This window comes from Aptenodytes forsteri, unplaced genomic scaffold (assembly GCF_000699145.1).
Source record: "Aptenodytes forsteri isolate BGI_AS27 unplaced genomic scaffold, ASM69914v1 Scaffold184, whole genome shotgun sequence".
NCBI classification, from domain to species: domain Eukaryota; kingdom Metazoa; phylum Chordata; class Aves; order Sphenisciformes; family Spheniscidae; genus Aptenodytes; species Aptenodytes forsteri.
The window spans coordinates 1,564,974-1,584,662 of record NW_008796078.1 but is presented as its reverse complement, the minus strand read 5'-3'; the positions used below and the strand labels follow the sequence as shown (position 1 = coordinate 1,584,662).

General features: G+C 38.7%; 1 protein-coding gene across 1 annotated transcript in view; it reads left to right on the top strand.

Annotated features, from left to right (window-relative positions):
- The window catches only part of COL4A4 (collagen type IV alpha 4 chain), a 71,230-nt gene that overhangs the window by 27,908 nt on the left and 23,633 nt on the right, over positions 1-19,689 (top strand). The window contains exons 16-29 of the mRNA XM_019474017.1: positions 823-876; positions 5,578-5,647; positions 7,146-7,250; positions 7,847-8,011; positions 8,576-8,668; positions 9,005-9,168; positions 12,212-12,284; positions 13,597-13,703; positions 14,159-14,342; positions 15,116-15,184; positions 16,265-16,369; positions 16,889-17,107; positions 18,036-18,197; positions 18,846-19,016. Of these exons, the coding sequence (XP_019329562.1) occupies positions 823-876; positions 5,578-5,647; positions 7,146-7,250; positions 7,847-8,011; positions 8,576-8,668; positions 9,005-9,168; positions 12,212-12,284; positions 13,597-13,703; positions 14,159-14,342; positions 15,116-15,184; positions 16,265-16,369; positions 16,889-17,107; positions 18,036-18,197; positions 18,846-19,016 (1,741 nt within the window). The remainder of the gene's footprint in view (positions 1-822; positions 877-5,577; positions 5,648-7,145; positions 7,251-7,846; positions 8,012-8,575; positions 8,669-9,004; positions 9,169-12,211; positions 12,285-13,596; positions 13,704-14,158; positions 14,343-15,115; positions 15,185-16,264; positions 16,370-16,888; positions 17,108-18,035; positions 18,198-18,845; positions 19,017-19,689) is intronic.

The following is a 19,689-nucleotide window of genomic DNA, read 5'->3' as shown; positions in this document are numbered from 1 at the left end:
AAGCCAGTGGTACCTGCATATAGCATGATAGAAAAGTTACACAGCATGGTAACTTTGGTTGCCACGGTGACATTGCTTTTGTAATTTTGTGTAATACGCATGTTTTGTTTAGCTTTCTAGCTCAAGAAATTCCAGGTTTGCTGTTAAGTCTGCTAAATGTTAGTTATGAACTTACATCATCTTACTGGAGTAAAGAACAACAGATGTAGGTTTATAGATCTACATCTTGCCCTTTTTCCTATCTCCTCTCTCCAGCTCATTTTCAAATCTAGCTAAGGTAATGATCATGTTATTCATAAATCACATTAATGTACAGATATTTGCATCTAGAGTTATGTTCCAGGTGACTGTTTTATCTGCAAAATTACTTTTTACTCTGTTTTTTACCACTACCTACCTAAAGAGTTTGAATACTGGATGGATGAGTATATTAGTAGATCATAAAAGGAGAGGAGGAGCTGATATGCAGCTGCTTTCCATGCAGTAATAGTTTAAGAGGATCATTCAGCAGGCAGCAAACCAATTTCAGCTGTATTAAGCAGACAGTCTATTAGAGTCTGCTGGTATGTATTCCAGCTAGTTCTGTGCCCCAGCTACACTGAATCTGCTGACCACTGTCTTAAATAACCTGGTGATACATGTTGTTGGGTTTTTTTTAACAGTAGAGGTTCTGTGAAACATACCATCTCTTCTACAAACACAGTGAATTTTCTGAAACAAACTGCAGATGCTATTATAACATGACAATATTGTGTGACTGCCTTACTGTTTTTTGTTCAATTACTTATATTAATGTCTTAACGGATTAATCAAATTATCCAGGGGGAAACAGGATTTGCTGGTTTTCCTGGACAACCTGGCTATCCAGGCATACAGGTAAAAAAGCCACCAATCACTCACGCGCGTGTGCACACACACACACACTCCCCTCTATAAATGCTAATGATTCCTTCCAAATGTACCTGTTTATCAGACCATGTCCTTTTCTACAGTCGTAATTACTTTTAAGATTTACTGTTGTCATGATAGTCATAGTTACTCAACACAGTGGTAGTAAATAACAATGTAAGTAAACATTCCTGCTTGGTGCATCTGAGAGTGGGAATTCCATTTTGCATACCATAGGAATTGGTTAATCCCAATTGCCAATAGTTACCTTTAACTATACCAGTATAGCTAATCCATGAATTGTAGTACTCTGCAAGTTATTCATGGTTGAGCTGCATTTCCCAGAGATGTAAGCTACGTAAAGGAACCTGCTATTTAGGTAACAGTACGATCCTGTAAACTTTGGTCCACGAACTAGTATGATAATTGGCACCAAATGAGGTGGCAAAATCTAATTCAGATGGGCTTGTTTGCATGACTTACCAAAGTCTCTGCATGTGTTCAACCTGTTCACATAACTAGCTTTTCCAAGATGGTTACCAGAATGAAAATTGGACTCCTTCACACCAACTTTGATTAAACATTTCCTACTTTTGCTCACTTAGATGATGCTAGCCATTTTCGTTTATTTTAGAATACATGCTGCTTTCCAATAGGGGTTAGAAGTGCAGGTGTCACATCTGGGGAGCTAAGCAGCGAAAGAGGAGAATATTCATCTGAAAAGCATGGAAGAGATGCTTAATACCATTTCAGAAGACCCGGGTGCCAGTCTAGCAACATTTCAGAATATAAATTGATGGAGTTCTCTTCTTCGAGCTGCAGAACCAATGATCATATTGTAATTCTGAGTAACAACAAAAACTTGAATGAAGGGAAACTGTTACATTTTATATGAAATCTACAATGCTGAAGCACATTCCAAATGAAAAACCAGTTCTGGATGCTACTCTAGAAGGAGCAAAGCAGCAGCGAGTAGCCAGGGGGAAGCTCTAGGGAGTCACTGGGATAGGGTACAAGTGGTCAGCAGTGTACGAGCAGGAGGAGGAGTGAAATGCTACAGCGAAGAAGGTGGGCGACAGGATCATCAGTAGTAGAGACAGCAAGGTTGAAAAAGCTCAAAGTTATTACCACAGTACAGAGGACAAAAACAATACTGCAGAAATTGTGACACTAATGAACTTGGCTCTAAACATTCTGAAATACAAAAAGTCAAGAAGTGTTTATTTCCCTCTGAAATAATCTTTTTGGAAAGCTGCATATAAAACAATAACTTTCCTTAAAGCACAATGAGTTGCACCTGTGAAATCAGAGGAATGACACTCAAGAGATTTTAGCAAGAATCACCTCTGTTATAACTTCAGGGTTAAGATTGGAACACACTCTAAATAATCTGTGATGACAAAAGGAAATAAACTGTGGCTGGTCCAAACTTGCCATAAGTAGTATACTGCTAAAGACACAGTTGAAAGCAGACAAATGAAAAGCAACGAACAGGTTTTCAAGAAGCAGGTTTACAAATGAGAAATGACAAGCACATGGAGTAAATAAGTAAAAGTACAATAAAAACATCTGGTTTAGTCACAGGCGTACTTGTTTCAAAGCTAGGGCTGCCAGGAGAGTGCTAGATCAACTTCTTCAGCCAAGATTTCACTTATGTAGTCATACTTGGGAAAAAAAAATTGTCCATGGATGTTCATTTTTCTGCCATTTGCCCATTAGCAGCTTCACAACAATGTGGGATCATTCAGATACTAATTAGACAGAAACATTGCATGCCTTATTTAGTAACAGAAGGATCATTTCAGTCCATTACTCCCCAAAACTAGAGTCAAACCTTAAGAGTTGTATTGTTAAAAAGTACTCACCCCAATGTGCATGTTGTTTTAGTTGGGGGCATCATTAATAAACTTGAGATGAGACATTGTATAGACAGAACAGTGCATTCTTCAGTCTCCATTGATTAGCCCAGAGCCTGAGAAGCCATCAATTAACACTACAAACAGTAAGCAAAGAATAATTAATTATTGGTAGATTATACTAGGGAAAAGTTTGAATGCCTGCAGTAATGATTCGGAAAGATGAAATTCCAAGTGCTAACGCATGGAGCAAAAGAAAACAAATCAAGTATGGACACAACTTTAAAAAAAATCAACCCATACAGATATGCAAAATTCAGAATGATTGCACAGATGCTGTAGTTTTGCTTGAAAAACAACTGGATAAATCTGATTATTCCTGAAAAGTGGAGATCTATCTAGTCTGCATCAGCTGTTCATCTGGCCTCACCAGGTGTTGCTTATGATCTGCTAAAAATCACATAAACTGGAGGAACAAGAATATGATTAAAACCCCTCCTGAGAATAACCCATCCTCATGTGGATTTTCTGAACTAAACACGTTCAAATAGAATCTAAGATACATTCAGATTTAAGAGAAAGAATGAGACTCGGGGGAAAAAAACAGTTGCATTCAAAGTAGATTTCATCTTTAAAAAATGTTAACTTTTGCTTAAGGCAAAGAATAGACTTCAAGGAATTGTTGGCATACCTTTTTGATCTTTAAGTCTGGACGTTGGCAACACTGTGTGGATCTTGAACATGAGCCAGCAACATGCCCTTGCTGCAAAGGCAGATAATGGTATCCTGGGCTGCATTAGGAAGACCGTTGCCAGCAGGCTGAGGGAGGTGATCCTTGCCCTCTACTCGGCACTGGTCTCCATCCTTGGAGATATTCTAAAGCCGTCTGAACATGGTGCTCGGCAACCGGCTCTAGGTGGTCCTGCTTCAGCAGGGGGGTTGGACAAGATGATCTCTAGAGGTCCCTTCTAACCTCAACCATTCTGTGATAAATATGAAAAAACACAGGAGGCAACTTCAGACAAAATACGAGAGGATCTGAGTCCTGTTGAAATCGCTCCGAGACCATTTGTCTCTGCTACTAATGGAATGAGTCTCATTAAAATAATGAATGGTCTTTACAGAAAGTGCAAAATGTTCTTGGCCATTGACATTATATAAAGCGATAGAAACTTACCGCACAAATGCAGTGTTTAATGCTTATAGGGATATCAGTAAAACTGATAAGTGATTATAGCTTTCATTTTAAGACGACTGCAGGTTACAGAATACAGTAGAGATGCTTCTGTTGGATGTTTTTGGCTTTTTTTTTTTTTTTAATAAACTGTTGGCAAGTGAAGTCTCCTGAAATTTTTATGGGAAGAGAAAACAGTATCAGTCAACAAAATAATCCAAACATATATATGCCGCTCTGTAGGAGTATACCAGCAGAGAAAACACAGCAAGTACAAAGCTGCCATCCAGAGAGGGTCATAAGACCTAACAGCCTAAAGACAGAGATTTTCAGAGACCACCACTGGAATTTGTCAGTTAAGGAGATACCAAGAACTGAAATTTTTGACCTTGGCTCATTGACTCTTCAATTCTTTCTTGTGTTCTGGTTGTATCATTTTAAAATCATCATGAAAGTCATATAAGACTTGGGCCATATCCATCTATTGTACAAATCTTTGATACTTTTATCATCACTAAATTAATTGTAAATCTCAAAATTCTTTGTAAGTTTATCAGAGGAGGAAAAACGCTAGGTTTATTTTTTCTTTCCTGCCACACAGAAGACTCTCCTATGTTATTAGGGAGGACAAATTTACATTCCTGTTTAAAATAGCCAAAGACGACACAAGGATGTTATTTCATTCTGCAAGATACAGTCAAAGGAAAAAGGCCAGCCAAAAGGCCAAAGGTCAAGAGGACAGCAGTCAGTGACAGCTCCAGAACTGTTTAAATATCGTAGAGATATCAATTTAAAAAAAAAGCCCAGAAAGAGGCATGAACTCCTTGTTTTTCCTTGTGTAAGAATGGGTATCCAGTTTTGCAGTCCCGGTTCTCCTTGTCTGTGTCCTAAAAGGCCCTGAACGCCAGTGCCAGGAATGCAACCTCACGAAGCAGTTCCCACGTTCACATTCTTGTTTTCTCGGTTCCCATTTGCTGCAGAGAGCAGGGTTGATTCCTAATCTACAAAGCAAAAAGTCGAATACCGTTTGCCACATAAAAGACTTCCTTAAAGTCCACTTCACTTGCAATTCTAAGTATCAAAATCCAAGCTAATTTAGAAATCCTCCAAGCAGAAGTGATTTTCCTTGCCATTACTAGGCACTTTTATGTTTCCCCGATGCAGATGTTTTAAACTTTTTATAAGAATTTTGAGTATCTCTTACCATCAATAATGTCTGTCAGACTGTGAAACCTCTTTTCTTAGTGCTTATCTGTCATCATAGAAGTAGTTTCCAAATTCTGGTATAGAATTTCAAGGCAATTAATTACAGCTTGGTTGTTAAATCAAAACATCTCAATTAAATAGGGTACTGATTTACTGTAATTGATTTGTCTTTACAATACATGACTGAAATAAAATACAGCAGTCACAAGTTCTGAAGAGTCAAATAGATATGTGTGATAGATATATTACTGTTTAGTCACTGGCATCCTGAAAGATAATGATTATTTTAAATCTTGTTGTCTGGTTTTAAATGCTATAAAGTGTCAAAATCAAGTTTCCCAGGTGATATGTGTCACATCCTTACATACCCCACCATTGTTGCAGTTTTCAGTTACATGCTAGCACACTGCATATTTGTATCTATCAGTAAAATTTATTGTTGGACTCTTACAGGGGGATCCAGGAGAAAAAGGGCCCCCAGGTCCTCCTGGAGCTGTTGGAACTCCGCTGCTTCCTATAAAAGGTTATAGCTAGTTTTAACTAGTCTTTCTGCTGTATAAAGTGTGTAGGACCTATTTTGCTAATGTGTTTGAAAGTGATCGCTAGGGATTCAGGGGACAGGATCCTAAAACATTATTTTCCTAGTGGCGTCATTCTGTGTTTGTTTGTGTCTCACTGATCTTACTGGAACTATGTTAAACATACAAGTTTCAGATTAAGTGTTCGCTTGAAGGTTCTTTATGCATACACTCACAGCTACATCTGCAGGATTATCCCTGGTTATTGGACCTAAGCATATTTAGGAAAAAGCTATGAAAAATAAGCCCATGCTGAATAATGGATGGCAAATAAGAAAACCGGGCTTCCCATTGTAATTTAGAATTCCTATTTTCAGAATTGCCACAACACACAGATTTTAGACTACAATTAAGCTTCCTATCACATAGCAGCGGTGAAATCCTGGAACTAGTACTTCCAACAGAACACCTGTCAATCTTATTGCCTTCCTACCTAACCTCAGGCTAGGTTTTTATGTCCCAGCTCCCTTTATCCCCATCTTTATCATCTAATTGGTGAAAAGGTGTGTGGAAGTTCTTACTTCATAGCAGGAGGCAGTGGGGAACAGCCAAGCCTACTGCCTGGAAGGGATTTGCTTTGGCATCTCACACTTGGGGAACCTGTATTGTAAGAACATTTTAACAGAGAACTTCTCATAAATTGTATTTCTAGTGATTGTGAACACAAGTAAGTTACAACACAATCCCAGTTCAGCAGAACCTCCCCATTAGATAGGAGCCTCATCCAAAAATCAATTAAATTTGCTTTCCTTCGGCTTCTGCGTGTTTCCAGCCCATGCAACAAAAGACTTAACCCCATGCTTAATATTTCAAGTAACATTTGAAGTTAGTCATGTGCATGGTATGTGAGTATGAGTCTCTACTTTCTTCAGAGAAAGAGGCCTTTAGCAGAATTGTTTGAGAACAGAACTACTACCAATATTTTGTTTTTCCAACTTAATGAAGCCCTTTGTATCTGATTTAGGTTTTCTTTATCACTATGTAATTGCAATTTTTAAATTTATTCATTATAGCAATTTTGAAAATAGACGTTTTAAAATTTGGATATTTTCAACTAGGATGATCTTGAAATGACCTCCCTGTGTGCACTGCCAAATGTGCATAACATGAGATGCACATTTATTTTAGATGCTACATGTATTTATTTTGGGCAAACACTTGTCTCAGCATTCTGAAATATGTAACACAAAGATACTACTACAGAGTGACAAAGACCTAAACTGTGCCCACAAAATGAGCAGGAATCCGTAGAAAAGTAACCAAATCCTCCCACCTTAAAATTAAATTGTTACACATTTAAAAATGTTTCATAAAGACAAAAGAAGTTACTGTATTTTACTTTTATGTAGTTCCCAAATTATAATTTTGGTTGCAGTTTAATTTAGATTTAGGCTGTCAATTGCATAAGGTGTTCAATTCACATGTTTTTATAATTCTGTGTAGGTCCACAAGGAGATCCTGGATTTCCAGGTCCTGCTGGTGATCTGGGGTCAGCTGGACCAATTGGTCCTGCAGGCCTGCTAGGAAGACCAGGAGATGATGGAACAAGTAAGAGAAATAGGGGATAAAATGTGAACTATATACCAGTAGGAGAGAAAGCAGCTAAAAGAAAACTGTTCTTTGTTCTTGCTTGATGAAAGTCACCAACATAAGGATTTGAGCTCTACAAAGAGTTCAGTAAAAATACTAGCTCAGCACCTAGTGGCCAAAAAAGAACCAAACTGATCCAAACAGAACATTAGGAATTACTAGAACAGGAACAGAAGACAAAGCAGAATGCTACCATGCACTGTAAATCCATGGTATGCCTGCATCTGGAGTGCTATGCTCAAAAATTCTATTCTCCATCTCAAAAGGATACAAAGGAAAGTGATGAGGATGCCTTTGCTCTGTATAAGGAACTACATTAACTGGGATGTCTGGAAAGGAGATAATGGGGAGGAGGAAAAGAAGCATTTGAAGGTCTAAAGTAGGAGCCTCTTTTCCTGGGAATCCTGGAAAACCTAAAGATTTAGATTTAAGTCTTTGTTATATAGAAGCTCTTCTTCAGGACAGTTCTGAATGGTCTGTAATTTCCTCCTTGTATCCTGTAGTAATGGTTACTATGAAGCTGTATGGGCCATATACCATTATTTTCTTTATAGGTCTGCCTGGCCTGCCAGGAGTAAGTGGGGCACCAGGACCTCAAGGTTTTCAAGGTGACCCTGGTTTCCCTGGAACAGGTGAATCAATCCCAGGAAGACCTGGATTTCCTGGACCACCAGGCCTACCAGGACAGCCAGGAAGACAAGGCTTATCTGGACTACCCAGTAGGTTCAACAGCAATTTATATGGCGAGACTATCATTCTGCATATTAATAGATTCATTGATTTTGTTGCTCCTACAAAAAACATAGAGGTGAAAAGTGCATTTTGACAAATACATTGAACTTTACATGTGATGTAGAAAACATGTTTTTCCTATTAGTTGTCAATCAGTGAGGTGCCAAGATTTTCATAGTTTTCTGCGTGATTTAAACCCACAAAGTAACATATATGAAAAATGTCCCTAAAAATATATCACCTGAAGTTAAAAACACAGCAAACTGAGGAGGAAACCCAAATCAGCATTGTTTAGTAAAGAAACAAGAGTCATAAAATTCTACAGTGGAAAAAGGAAGAAGTAGTGGCAATGAAAAAACCATGTGTCAACATCAACTCTAGCCAGACTGACTCTTACAGCATGATCTGTAAGCAACGACTTGTAAAGCATTTCATAAGATCTCTAGCTTTTCACGTAAGGATAACAAGATAAGGGAGAGGAGAATGCATGACCTAAGCTGTGGAAACAGTCAACCTGATTTATACTAGCTGTACAATTTGTTTTTTCAAAGGTGTAATCTGTACTGACAGAGGGATCCCTGGAGAACCTGGAGCAAAAGGTCAGATAGGCCTTCTGGGAAGAAAAGGTGAAAAAGGAGAAAAGGGTAAGTATGTCTGGATAGCAACAATTTGAATATGAGACCTTTGCCAGATATGTCAGACCTAAATTTGCAAGAAGTTTATGGTAACTTGGAGGATAAGGTCCATCAAAGTGTGGAGTTAAATGGCCTGTTGGCATTGGGGCTTCTAAGTCAGTAGGGTCATGTTAGTGCAGCAGTTATTCAGCGCTGTAAAAAGAGACTGATACGCTTCACTCCTTTGAAGGCCGTAATGAGATAAAATGGTCTGTGCACTACTCACACAGAACAGAAAAACGTCAATGTTATTTTTTGTGTATTAATTTTCAACTGTTTCAATGTAATTTTGGCACATTCACGTAGGAAATCAAGGCCTTTGCTCATGTAGTGCTGGTCCTCCTGGTCCCCGTGGTATGCAAGGACCTCCAGGTACTCAAGGAAAGAAAGGACAAATGGGATACCCTGGAAGACATGGAGAAAAGGGCGATCCAGGCTTATCTGGTGCAATGGGATCACCAGGGCTCCCTGTGAGTAGTTTTCATGAGCTTCAGCAAATAAATAACATCAAGTTACCACTTATGCAGGAGGCATTTAAGCAGAGTGGTGGAGGAACTGACCTGGAAAACTATCTGAAAGTTTTATCTACTTTTGCTTATTACAGTCTTGTTGGAAGATGCATTTTATTAGCTTCTATCTGATTTCCCTTGTGGCAGTGGGCAGAGTTTTACACTGAGTAAATGAATCCCATGCTGTGTTTGCGGGGTGGTCAGGAGGCTTAGGAAAGCTGGTGTATGTTCATCTTGTTTTGTTTTGACTTGTTTTTACTTTTAATTTTGAATACCCATTGTTTTTCTTGAAAACATTGTAGATGCACAAATTGCTCCACTGAAGATGATTTTTCAGTTATTTCGAAGGAAAACATTTCCAGCAAAACCTTACCAACGCAAAGAATTGCATAATGTCAGCAGGTCAAGATGGATTCTGTGTTTCAGCATCCACCTGGGGGGGGCAGGGTCTGAAGAAAAAGGAACGCTTGATTTTATTCAGACATTTCAAGTCATTTTCTTTATTCCTTTTTTAGAAATTAATTGAAAAGCTTAATTTATTTGATATGCTTAATTTATTTTATGAGTCAGTCTGAACATAATATGGAGTCTTTCACTCCCACAGAGTCTGAAAGGCACAGCTATTTGTCAGTGTTTATCCCTTTACTGTTCCATGTTACTTTATAATCTCCCATTTTCAGTCACTGATCAGCCAAAGTTTGTTCTCCACAAGGATCAGCCACTATAGACAGTGCCTTGCCTCTCTACGCATACATATTAGCGATGAAGCTGAAATGGAATAAAAATTTTGCCCTTGATTTAATAGTTCTTAGAAGGAAAAATTACTACAATCATCAAAATAAAGACTTTTCATTTGGTTGAATAGCTTCCTTGCAATGTAAGAATTTCATTTCAAGTACCTCAAGAGCAGAAACTGAATGAACTTTTTGGTAGTAAAGATTCTGAGTACTAGAATCATTTGACATCATCATACAATGTTCATTTTTTCCTAAGACCAGTTCATTCCAGTGTTAACAAATCTGACATCCAGTTTTTCATGGAAAAACCCTATAAAGACTTTTCGTGGCAAGGTGGGGGGAAGAAAATAATTAAGAAATATTTAAAAGGTACCTTTAGGTCAGATGTGTATTTCTACTTTAATATTGGCTGTCAGCAGGATTAACAAACAAATTTGAGCTCGAGACCTAGATGTTTACTGGGTCAATAATTTACTGGGTGGTGCTTGTTGCCTAACTCAGTGAAACTAGCTATTACTTTTGGAAATGGACTTATTTTCTTTATTGTGCTTCATATAGTTTATCTTATTCCCCACAGTGAGCAATAATTCAAAACACCACTTAATCTAACTGCCTTAGGAATACAATATAAGATGATTTATTTGACATGCTGTGATTTTGTTCCACTTGCTGTGCTCTGGCATGTGGACTGTACATCCAGGATGCTGCATACCAAAATGATGCCAAATAGAGGGGTTTTTTAATATACTTTCTTGTGTGTGAGAGCAATTTCTTTGAAAATATAGGTAGATATGCTTGGCTTTATGACTGTTCCATTATGGGTTTTTTGTTTGGGTTTTTTAGGTTTTGTTTTGTTTTAATAGCAGAACTCTTTTTCACATGAGGAAGTGCTTAAAAGTTTCCAGAACATTTTCTTTCAAAAGAAAAAAAACAAAACAAAACCATTGTGAGACTGAAGGAAGGAGGTGGAAGGGCTCTGTCATTCTAGTTCCAACGGTTTCATTACAAGCTTTGCATTTGTTTATTTTTCTTTTCTTAAAGTCCTATTACCTGAGTGGATTATGTGAGATTTCGATCTTTTTGTTACTTTTGAAAGCATGCTTTAGCCCTTGTGGTTCTGAAGTAAAGCTTGAAGCCTTGTCCCGAACATTTTGGTGTTCTTAGGTTACTTAAGTGAGAAACAAGGACAAAGTAATCAGTTTGGAAAGAAATAATTCACTTCAATACAGAAGTGCTTTGGTCTAATGGATTTCCTACATATATACATTTTTTCCATTTCTCAGCTTTCATTTCTTCACAAATATCTTATTGCGCTTGTCAAACACTAGTAACTGGTCACTGCCAACTTGAAGATCTAGACATTTTAACAAACAGTCACTGCTTGTTTCAGATACACCACATTTTTCAGAAGTCTCCTGCCTGTTTTACAGTTGTCATGATTTACAATCACTTTATAAATTGTATTTTCTCCACCTATGTCTTAGGTGGATTTTGAATAACAGAGGAGACTGGCTAAATAATACCCCAGTTTTTCAACCTTAGTGGCCTTTTACTTCTGTGTAAATTTCACATGGTAAATTTACCCACATCTACTGTTGCAAGATCAGACCCTCACCAATGATGATATGCAAACCCCACTCTGCTTGGAGAACTGAGAGCACAAATCAGCATAAAAATATAGAAAGGTACTTCTTTTCCCCTCTAAACCTGTCAGGTCATAGATTCTTCTGACAATACCAGGTACCTAACTAGACGTAGATGAAATTTTTTTATTGGCAGCTTTGTGGGCTTCCACTCAGCAAAAAAGCATCACTTACCTACTGCCATGTTCACTCCAGTGAAGACAGCCTCATCCAGCAGTCACCGCACTCCAGAGATTCCCTTCCTGCGTAGCCTCGGTGGATTGTGGGTTGAAGTCTGCAGTGGGAAGAGTTTGTGAATCGTTTGCATCTTAATATTCTTGCATTTACAGCCACAGCTGTATACAGCCATGAACCTGATTCTTCTAGCATTACAGTTTCTTATAGTTATGTATCTGTGCGTTTGGCAGAGTCAGGCTGAAAAGGCCAGGTGCCATTCACACACCTCTTTATAGACATCAAACGAGATAAGCATTTCTTTTTGGCATGGTACTTTAATTGGTCTGGTTTTGGGAAACAATGCAAGAGCAAGAGATAGATATCTAGTTTTCCCCTCAATTCCCACATTGGTTCCTTGCCGGAGGTGCCTGACTTTTTTTTTTCTTTTTCTTTTGTGTCAATGGTAAGGGGACACCCGGTTCTGCTGGACAACATGGTGAAAAAGGAGAGAAGGGTGATCCAGGAAGAGTTAGAATAAAAGGTAAACATTTTATCGTTAGCCTTTTTGTTTCCCATACAATGCCTAGGCAATAGTGTGAGAAAACCATATTAATCTACTCTTTAATTAAGTCATTAGTTTAGTAAGTTACTGAAGCCTAGAGGTCATATATATCTATACTGCTTTCTTGGTACCATCTCGTTCATTTTCTTCTTGCTCAACACAAGATCAACACAGGATTTTGTGGTTTTTACTCTATAGTTGCGCCATAAAACAGTTTTAACAGCTTGTTATTAATGCTAACAAATGACTTTTCGTGTCATATGATTGATAATCAGGGTCTTACAGAGGTATGTATAGCAAAGCCTAAGCCGAATACAATTATTGTGAAAGCATAAAGAAATACGATTGTACAGAAGCCACCTCCTGAAATGTCATATGCCAGTATCCCAGCTGTTACCTCAACTTAAACCACCAACATTCTTCTTGGGAAAACCTCAAAGTCTCAATGGCTATTCAGATTCCTGCTCCTATTTCTAAAAATTACTCTTGACCAGGCATTGAAGAGAAACAATAGGCCACCAGTTGCACAACTGAAATTCTTGTAATTAAATAGATCAAAACCTCTCCACAGTTATGGTTATGGTTTGCAAAAGCAAAAGAAACAGAGAACAATAAATTACATCAATCTGATGGCAAAGCTTAGTTAGAAATGCTAAACTAATTATTCAGACAAAAGATTGTCCATCTTATTGTTTGTGAAAAGTTAGCTTAGCTTTAGATGCCTGTGTTTGTTTACAGATGTTGGAGCAGGGCAAAACATTTGCTGTTTATTTGCAAAGGATTTCTTGACACAGCAGAATGAATCTTTGGGTTAGAATAGTTTTATTGTCCTTTATGCAAAAATTACATTTTCATAAATATCAGTGCAAGAGAAATCTAGGGGTAAAAAACAAAAAAAGAAAAAATTAAAAACCTTTTGGGAATATTGATGCAAATATTCTGCATCATATGGCATTGCTATATCCTCATTTCACTGAAATCAAGAATAAAACTCTGACTGATTTCAATAGCAAAATGTTTTCAGTCTGTATATAGCGTGAACAAAAGCCACGTTCTTGTGGTGCCTGTAAACACATCTCTTACAGAGAGACCAAGTTGTTCCATGAGGTGTCCAACTACATACTGCCTCCCTAAGCCTAAAATACCTCATTACGGAAATGTGAATTCAAGAACCGGAGATTATAATACAGATACGATGAATAGTTACCCAGCATTTACCTGAGCAGAAATAAAAAACCCCAAAACTTACTGCAAGTATTATACTACTTTTTTTTTTTTTAATTGTTTTAAGGAATAAAAGGTGAAAGAGGTCCTACTGGGGTTCCAGGATTTCCAGGCCAAAGGGGTAATGATGGCAGAGATGGGGAACTAGGATTGCCTGGGGAAAAAGGAGCTGAGGTATGTTTGATTTTCTCAGAATTTTTTTCCATTTCAGTTAACATATTGTCTTATGAAAGGGCTAGCTACTTAATGAAAAGTACCATTTTATTCCAAATTCCCAGCAGATTAATCACGTGTATCATTTTATGTTAGCCTAGATCAAAAATCATAGTTTTTATCCATTGAAAAATTATTTCCTTGGAAGTTTTACTGTTTATTTTGGTATTCCTGAATATAATTTCTGCATATACTGTGTGCCAATATTATGGAATCAGGAAGAAAAAAAACCCCACAAAACTCTACCCTTTGTTCCTATTGCCTTTGACTATTTAAAACTACTAATATCATCCATGTAGTCACTTAATTGTGGAAGAGTGGTTTCTCCAGATAATTCTCTAACATGGCTTTTGATAATCAAAGAGAGGAAAGAAATTAGGTCTTGTTATTTCTTATCAACAATTTCTTTCTTTTAGGGTGATTCTGGAGTACCACTGGTGGGTGATAAAGGATTCCCTGGGGTTCGAGGACTTCCTGGGGTAAAAGGACAGATGGGATTGCCTGGTTTGGGGTTTCCCGGCCCTCCAGGAGTCAGAGGTAGCCCTGGAGACTTTGGCGATACTGGTAATGTTGGGCCACCTGGTCCAAAGGGCCAGAAAGGTAATTTTAAATGTTTACATTAAGAACCAAATAACAAAATACATGCTTAGTAGCATCCATTAGTTTCATATGTATTCTATACGGTGTAACTCATTTACAGTGAAAATCAATTTTGACAAGCTCAGTGGTCATGTGAAATATGGCCACGGAAGGGTACAATACTGTCAGCATTTAGCAGCAGACACTAGTGAGAATATGAATTGCTAGGGGCCTTAAACCTGCAAAGTGCCACTTGCACACTATCAGAGGAATCATTTTCCGGACTGAAGAGTATTCCTGAGTGTAAGGATTTGCAAGGCAATGCTTTTTTGCTGCAGGAGCAGGAAAATACAACTCATACTTAAGGCTTGGTCTGGTTTTTGGTTATAAAAAATCCCTACCAAAATAAAAAAATCTACTGCTGGCAATATTTATGAACCAGAAATGTACATAGAATTGAGATGAAAATACTGTTTCTTTCTTGCAACAGAGACTATTGTAAAGACAAATTTCTGCGACAAGTAAAAAAACCCAAACCTTTGTCTTTACAGAATACAACTGTATTACAATTTGAATCATTACCAGTATTCTATACAAAATGTGTCAAGAAAAATATCTTTTAAGATTCTCCATCAAACCTTAAGTCATATGGAAATAACAATGTGCATAAACAGTCCCTTCTTTTTACCTTTGCACATCTAGTTGGTTAGTTCCACAGAAATATTACAGTAAATGTTCAGACTCCATTTATTCTAAAATCAAGTAGGCCAGTTTCTTTCTTCCTCTTGCTTCAGGTGAGACTGTCTGCATTACGTTACCATACCCTGGAAATCCAGGTCCCCCTGGTTTTAAAGGTGTTCAAGGTATGTTTACAGATGGGAGAATTTTTGGTTTTAACTGAAATGGAGTATAAAGTTGCTAATTAAAAAAAGAAGCTATCCTAAAAAAATACACTATTCTAGTTTTTCAACGGATACATATCTCAAAACGTAAAACTGCAAACACACAGGAATATACTCATCTAATAGAATCAAGGGTCAGACAGCTGCAGTTTGCATGATCAAAAGGTGTGCAGGCTGCCTCCATAGAGATGACTAAATGAAGGTAGCTTGAAAATCTGTCCTGCCTCAATTAAAATACATGAGAGAGTCTGTAAAATACGCAGATAGCTGGAGTCAGGTAAGACCTAGAATATGTACATCTGGATACCGGGGGAAAAAAAGGTGTGTGAGGCAAAGATATGCTGCAAGTCTGTAACTTCTAAAACTATATTGCTCATGGCAAGTTGCAATTGAGCCCTAAAATCTGAATACTTATTACCATTACTTCAACTTGTTCAACTTAATTTAAATTCAAAGAACTCATCCAGGAACTGGCAAAATGTTGCTTGTGATCACCTCCAAAACATTTGAAATACCCCAGAAAATCCTGATCAGAACAAATGGAGATACTGGATTTTCAAGCTGCTTAATACAGTATTACACAGCTCCCTGACATCAGTATTGTGGGTTGTAGCTGAAATTTATACAGACATGAAAGAACAAGGATTAGCGTATTGAGCTCATGTGCACCATTGCAGAAGCAGCGTATAGCACAGGAGAATATAAGAATTTGAGTTGACGACACCTATCATTCTCTAGGTTAACATTGTTGATGTCCTGTAACATTAAAATGTTATAGGAGATAATTTTTTTTTCTAATTTACTCTGGTGATTTGCAGTCCACTGTTCATGGATTAGGGAACAAGTCCATTTAGAAAAACAGGAACCATGCATTTGGTTGTGACTTGGGTGGTGGCTCTTGCCCAAAATGTTAGAAGCAGATGCAATCCACTTGTCTTCAAAGTACATGAATTTGCATGGGATAAAGATGCAATACTGTTTCCTTAGATCACACATTTTAGAGGTCTGTCAGTTTTTTACATATTTTCTTTCTGTTCCCAGGACCAAAGGGTTTAAAAGGACTCCCCGGTCGTCCTGGACCAAATGGCTTTGATGGTCAAAAAGGCCATCGAGGCAGGCCAGGTGCAGGAATCCCTGGGCCAGAAGGTGAATTGTGCTTTTCTTAATCCAGGAGACCTGCTGGTCAAGCTGTAATGCATACATGCAGGGTAAGGTAGCTACCATGGTAGGATAGAATAGGAAGCACATTTCAACGAAAGCTAATGGAAGAGGAATCTTTACCAGTTTCTCTTTCTTTCCTCCAGCATTGCAGGTGCTGCGATAACCTAAAGTTCAGTGTCCAGAGAGGAAATATTCTCAGAAAACTGAGAACAGTTAGTATTATTTTAGCAAAGGGATTGAACTGGACAAGAGTGACAGTATACAAGATAGATACTGCCCCAAAGAAAACTATTGTCACTTCCCACAGGAATAATTACCTCCTTCATTCCTCATGTATCATTAGCTGTAAATGAGAAACCTGAAATTTAATGTATCATGTTATTTTTCTTTGCAAAGTGATAATTTAATTCTGGTTAAATTTGCATTATAATATTCCACAGTTCTGGAAAAAAAAAACCCACTTCTGAATTATGCCCTATTTGAATTTAAAAATCGTATCAACAGGCTTTCAAGGCAAAGCTGGTGATCCTGGTGATGAAGGTGAAAGAGGATCTACAGTTGATGGTAAAAATGGGCCTCCAGGTCCACCTGGCATAGATGGTCAGAAAGGTGTTCCAGGTGATACCACATACGGTCCTCCAGGAATCCCAGGCAACAGGGGACCGCAAGGACCCCCTGGTGCACAAGGAGCAAGGGGCGATCCAGGCATTCCTGGGCTTCAAGGTATGAGCCAGTTTTTATGAAGCATTTCCATGTGTTCAAAGGAGAAAATCTGAGCAAAGTCGGGCCTGATTCAGATAAAACTCACACTTACCTGGATCCATAATGGTGACTGTGAAGAGTACACCCTATTTTTACATTTACATTTTTACAGTTAGGGTTGATCAGCCACTGAGAAGATCTGCACTGCAGGAAGGGGAGGATGCCTTTACCCAGTCCATGGAGTAACAGTGCAGCTTCCTATTCTTACTACTGTTACTTGCTGCCTAGTGGCCATCTGTGCTTAGGGCCTCCTGCTCTGCCACACAGATAGTCCCTGCCTCAGATTGCTTACTCAAATCTGAAAAGGCTGGCAAATGGTGGGAGAAAACTCAGGGAGGGAGGGATAAATTTCTTTGCCCTGAGTTACACAATATAATCCTCAATATCTTGGGCACTACATTCCTCATTTCTGCAGGGGAGTTTTGCTGGTTGCTGCAGATGTCTCCACGGTGCCACTTCCTTCCCACTTCATAGCAGATACTGCTGTTTCCTTTTATAGGTCTTCCTTTTGCCCAGCCCTAAGCAGACACACACCCCCTTCTGTGCAGGGAACACCTGTAGAACTGACCCCAGTGCTGTGTAGCTGGTGCAGGCCAGTGAGCTCCTTCCATTCTGCTCCTACACATCAGAAACTAGCTTTTTGTGCCATAAAGTCGTCCTCACCTATAGGTGAGAGCTGAATTTGTATTTGTTCCTTAGAGAAAGAAGCTCTCCACAACAGGCAATTCTAAATTGCAGAAAAGCATCAGTTTCCACAAACTATGCAAAAACTAGAGGATAAGTAAGATATTACAATAACTGAACATGTAAATTTCAAAATTACAATTAGGAATTCTGAAGGATGGTGAGTAATGGAAGTAAAACATTTTACAATGTTTTTTGTTTCCAGGAAAGCCTGGTACCCCAGGATTTCCAGGTGCCAAAGGCTTTAGAGGCCCAGAAGGTGATATAGGAGCACCAGGCTGTCCAGGCTTCCCTGGTCCACCATGTGACACAGGCTTACCAGGGCCACCAGGACTCAGAGGTGTCATGGGCCTGCCAGGACCTCAAGGTACACAACATCCATGAAGTTGCCTCACAGCTCTAAGCTTTCACACCTTTTCTAGCAGATTTAATCACATCATTTTTGTGGCTGGCATAACAAATATTTCCATGGGGGCTGCTCATTAGTGGGGGTGTACATTATGTTTTGCACGTTTCCTTAAACTCAAGGAATGTATAGTGTGCATCTCAGATGTTTCCTTCCCTTCCCATACTGTTCCTTAACTGGCCAATTCACAGTGTGTTCACTGTCAAGTAATAAACAGAAGAGTTACCTCTTATTCTGTTGTCCTGAGTAACTTAACTGAGCTCCTGTCATTACTGTGATACTTTTATCTTCCTTATTCTTAAATGAAAATGTTATTTAGGGAGAGCTAGGAGACATATATATCAACAGTATTTCCAAATTAGTAGGGATTTTTCACAGGGCGCTTCTACTGATATATCTCTAACTAAAGAAATACAAGAAAACAAACATTCCAGGTGAAAAATCTAGGCAGAGCCAGGACTCCAGCATGGTAGCAAAGTTTCCAAGTTATTTTGCCATGTTTGATGATATTCAAATTTATACCAAAATCTATCACTTTCTATTTTTTAGACGCAATTGCTGAACCCTTTTCCTGCATTTACATACATAGATTAAAGCTCTTTTTCTCAGGCTTACCAGGCTTTAAAGGTCAGAGGGGAGACAGGGGCCTAGCTGGGCCACCTGGAATCAAAGGTCTCAAAGGCTTTCCTGGCTCACGAGGTCCCCCAGGTCCTCCAGGCTCACGAGGTCTTCCAGGACTTCCAGGCGATAAAGGACCACCTGGTTTCCCAGGACAAACAGGTATGTCAAACATCCTGCAAACCACCTCATCTATAACTTCTCTTGTGGAGGGAGCCATTTCTACTGCTCTTAAAGCTAGGAAGTACTTTGCACCCTTCTCCCTTTCCAGCTTCGAGAATAAGACCCTGCAGCAGGGTAGAGGCAATAACAATAGCATCCTTTGTTCTTTCTCTTGTTATAAAAACAAAGGGATGGAAATAGTTTGATGCATCTTGGTGCATCCTGGTGCTTTAGTTGTTTTACAACACTGACATATTTCCATGTATTATTTCCTGACTATTTGTAATAGGTTGTTGTTATAATATGCTATAATAAGAACAATATATTTTCTATTACATCCAGACTATCTCCTTTACTGATGCAGTCTGTGATTGTATGCTGAGTATTCGATTCTTGGACAAGTAAGGAGGGGGTCAGCAGAACTGCTACCTCGGACTTCCGGAGGGCATACTTTGGCCTGTTTAGGAGACTGGTTGACGGAGTCCCTTGGGAGGCAGTCCTGAAGGGCAAAGGGGTCCAGGAAGGCTGGACATTCTTCAAGAAGGAAATCTTAAAGGCGTAGGAGCAGGCCATCCCCACGTGCCGAAAGACGAGCTGGCGGGGAAGACGACTGGCCTGGCTGAACAGAGAGCTTTGGCTGGAACTCAGGAAAAAAAGGAGAGTTTATGACCTT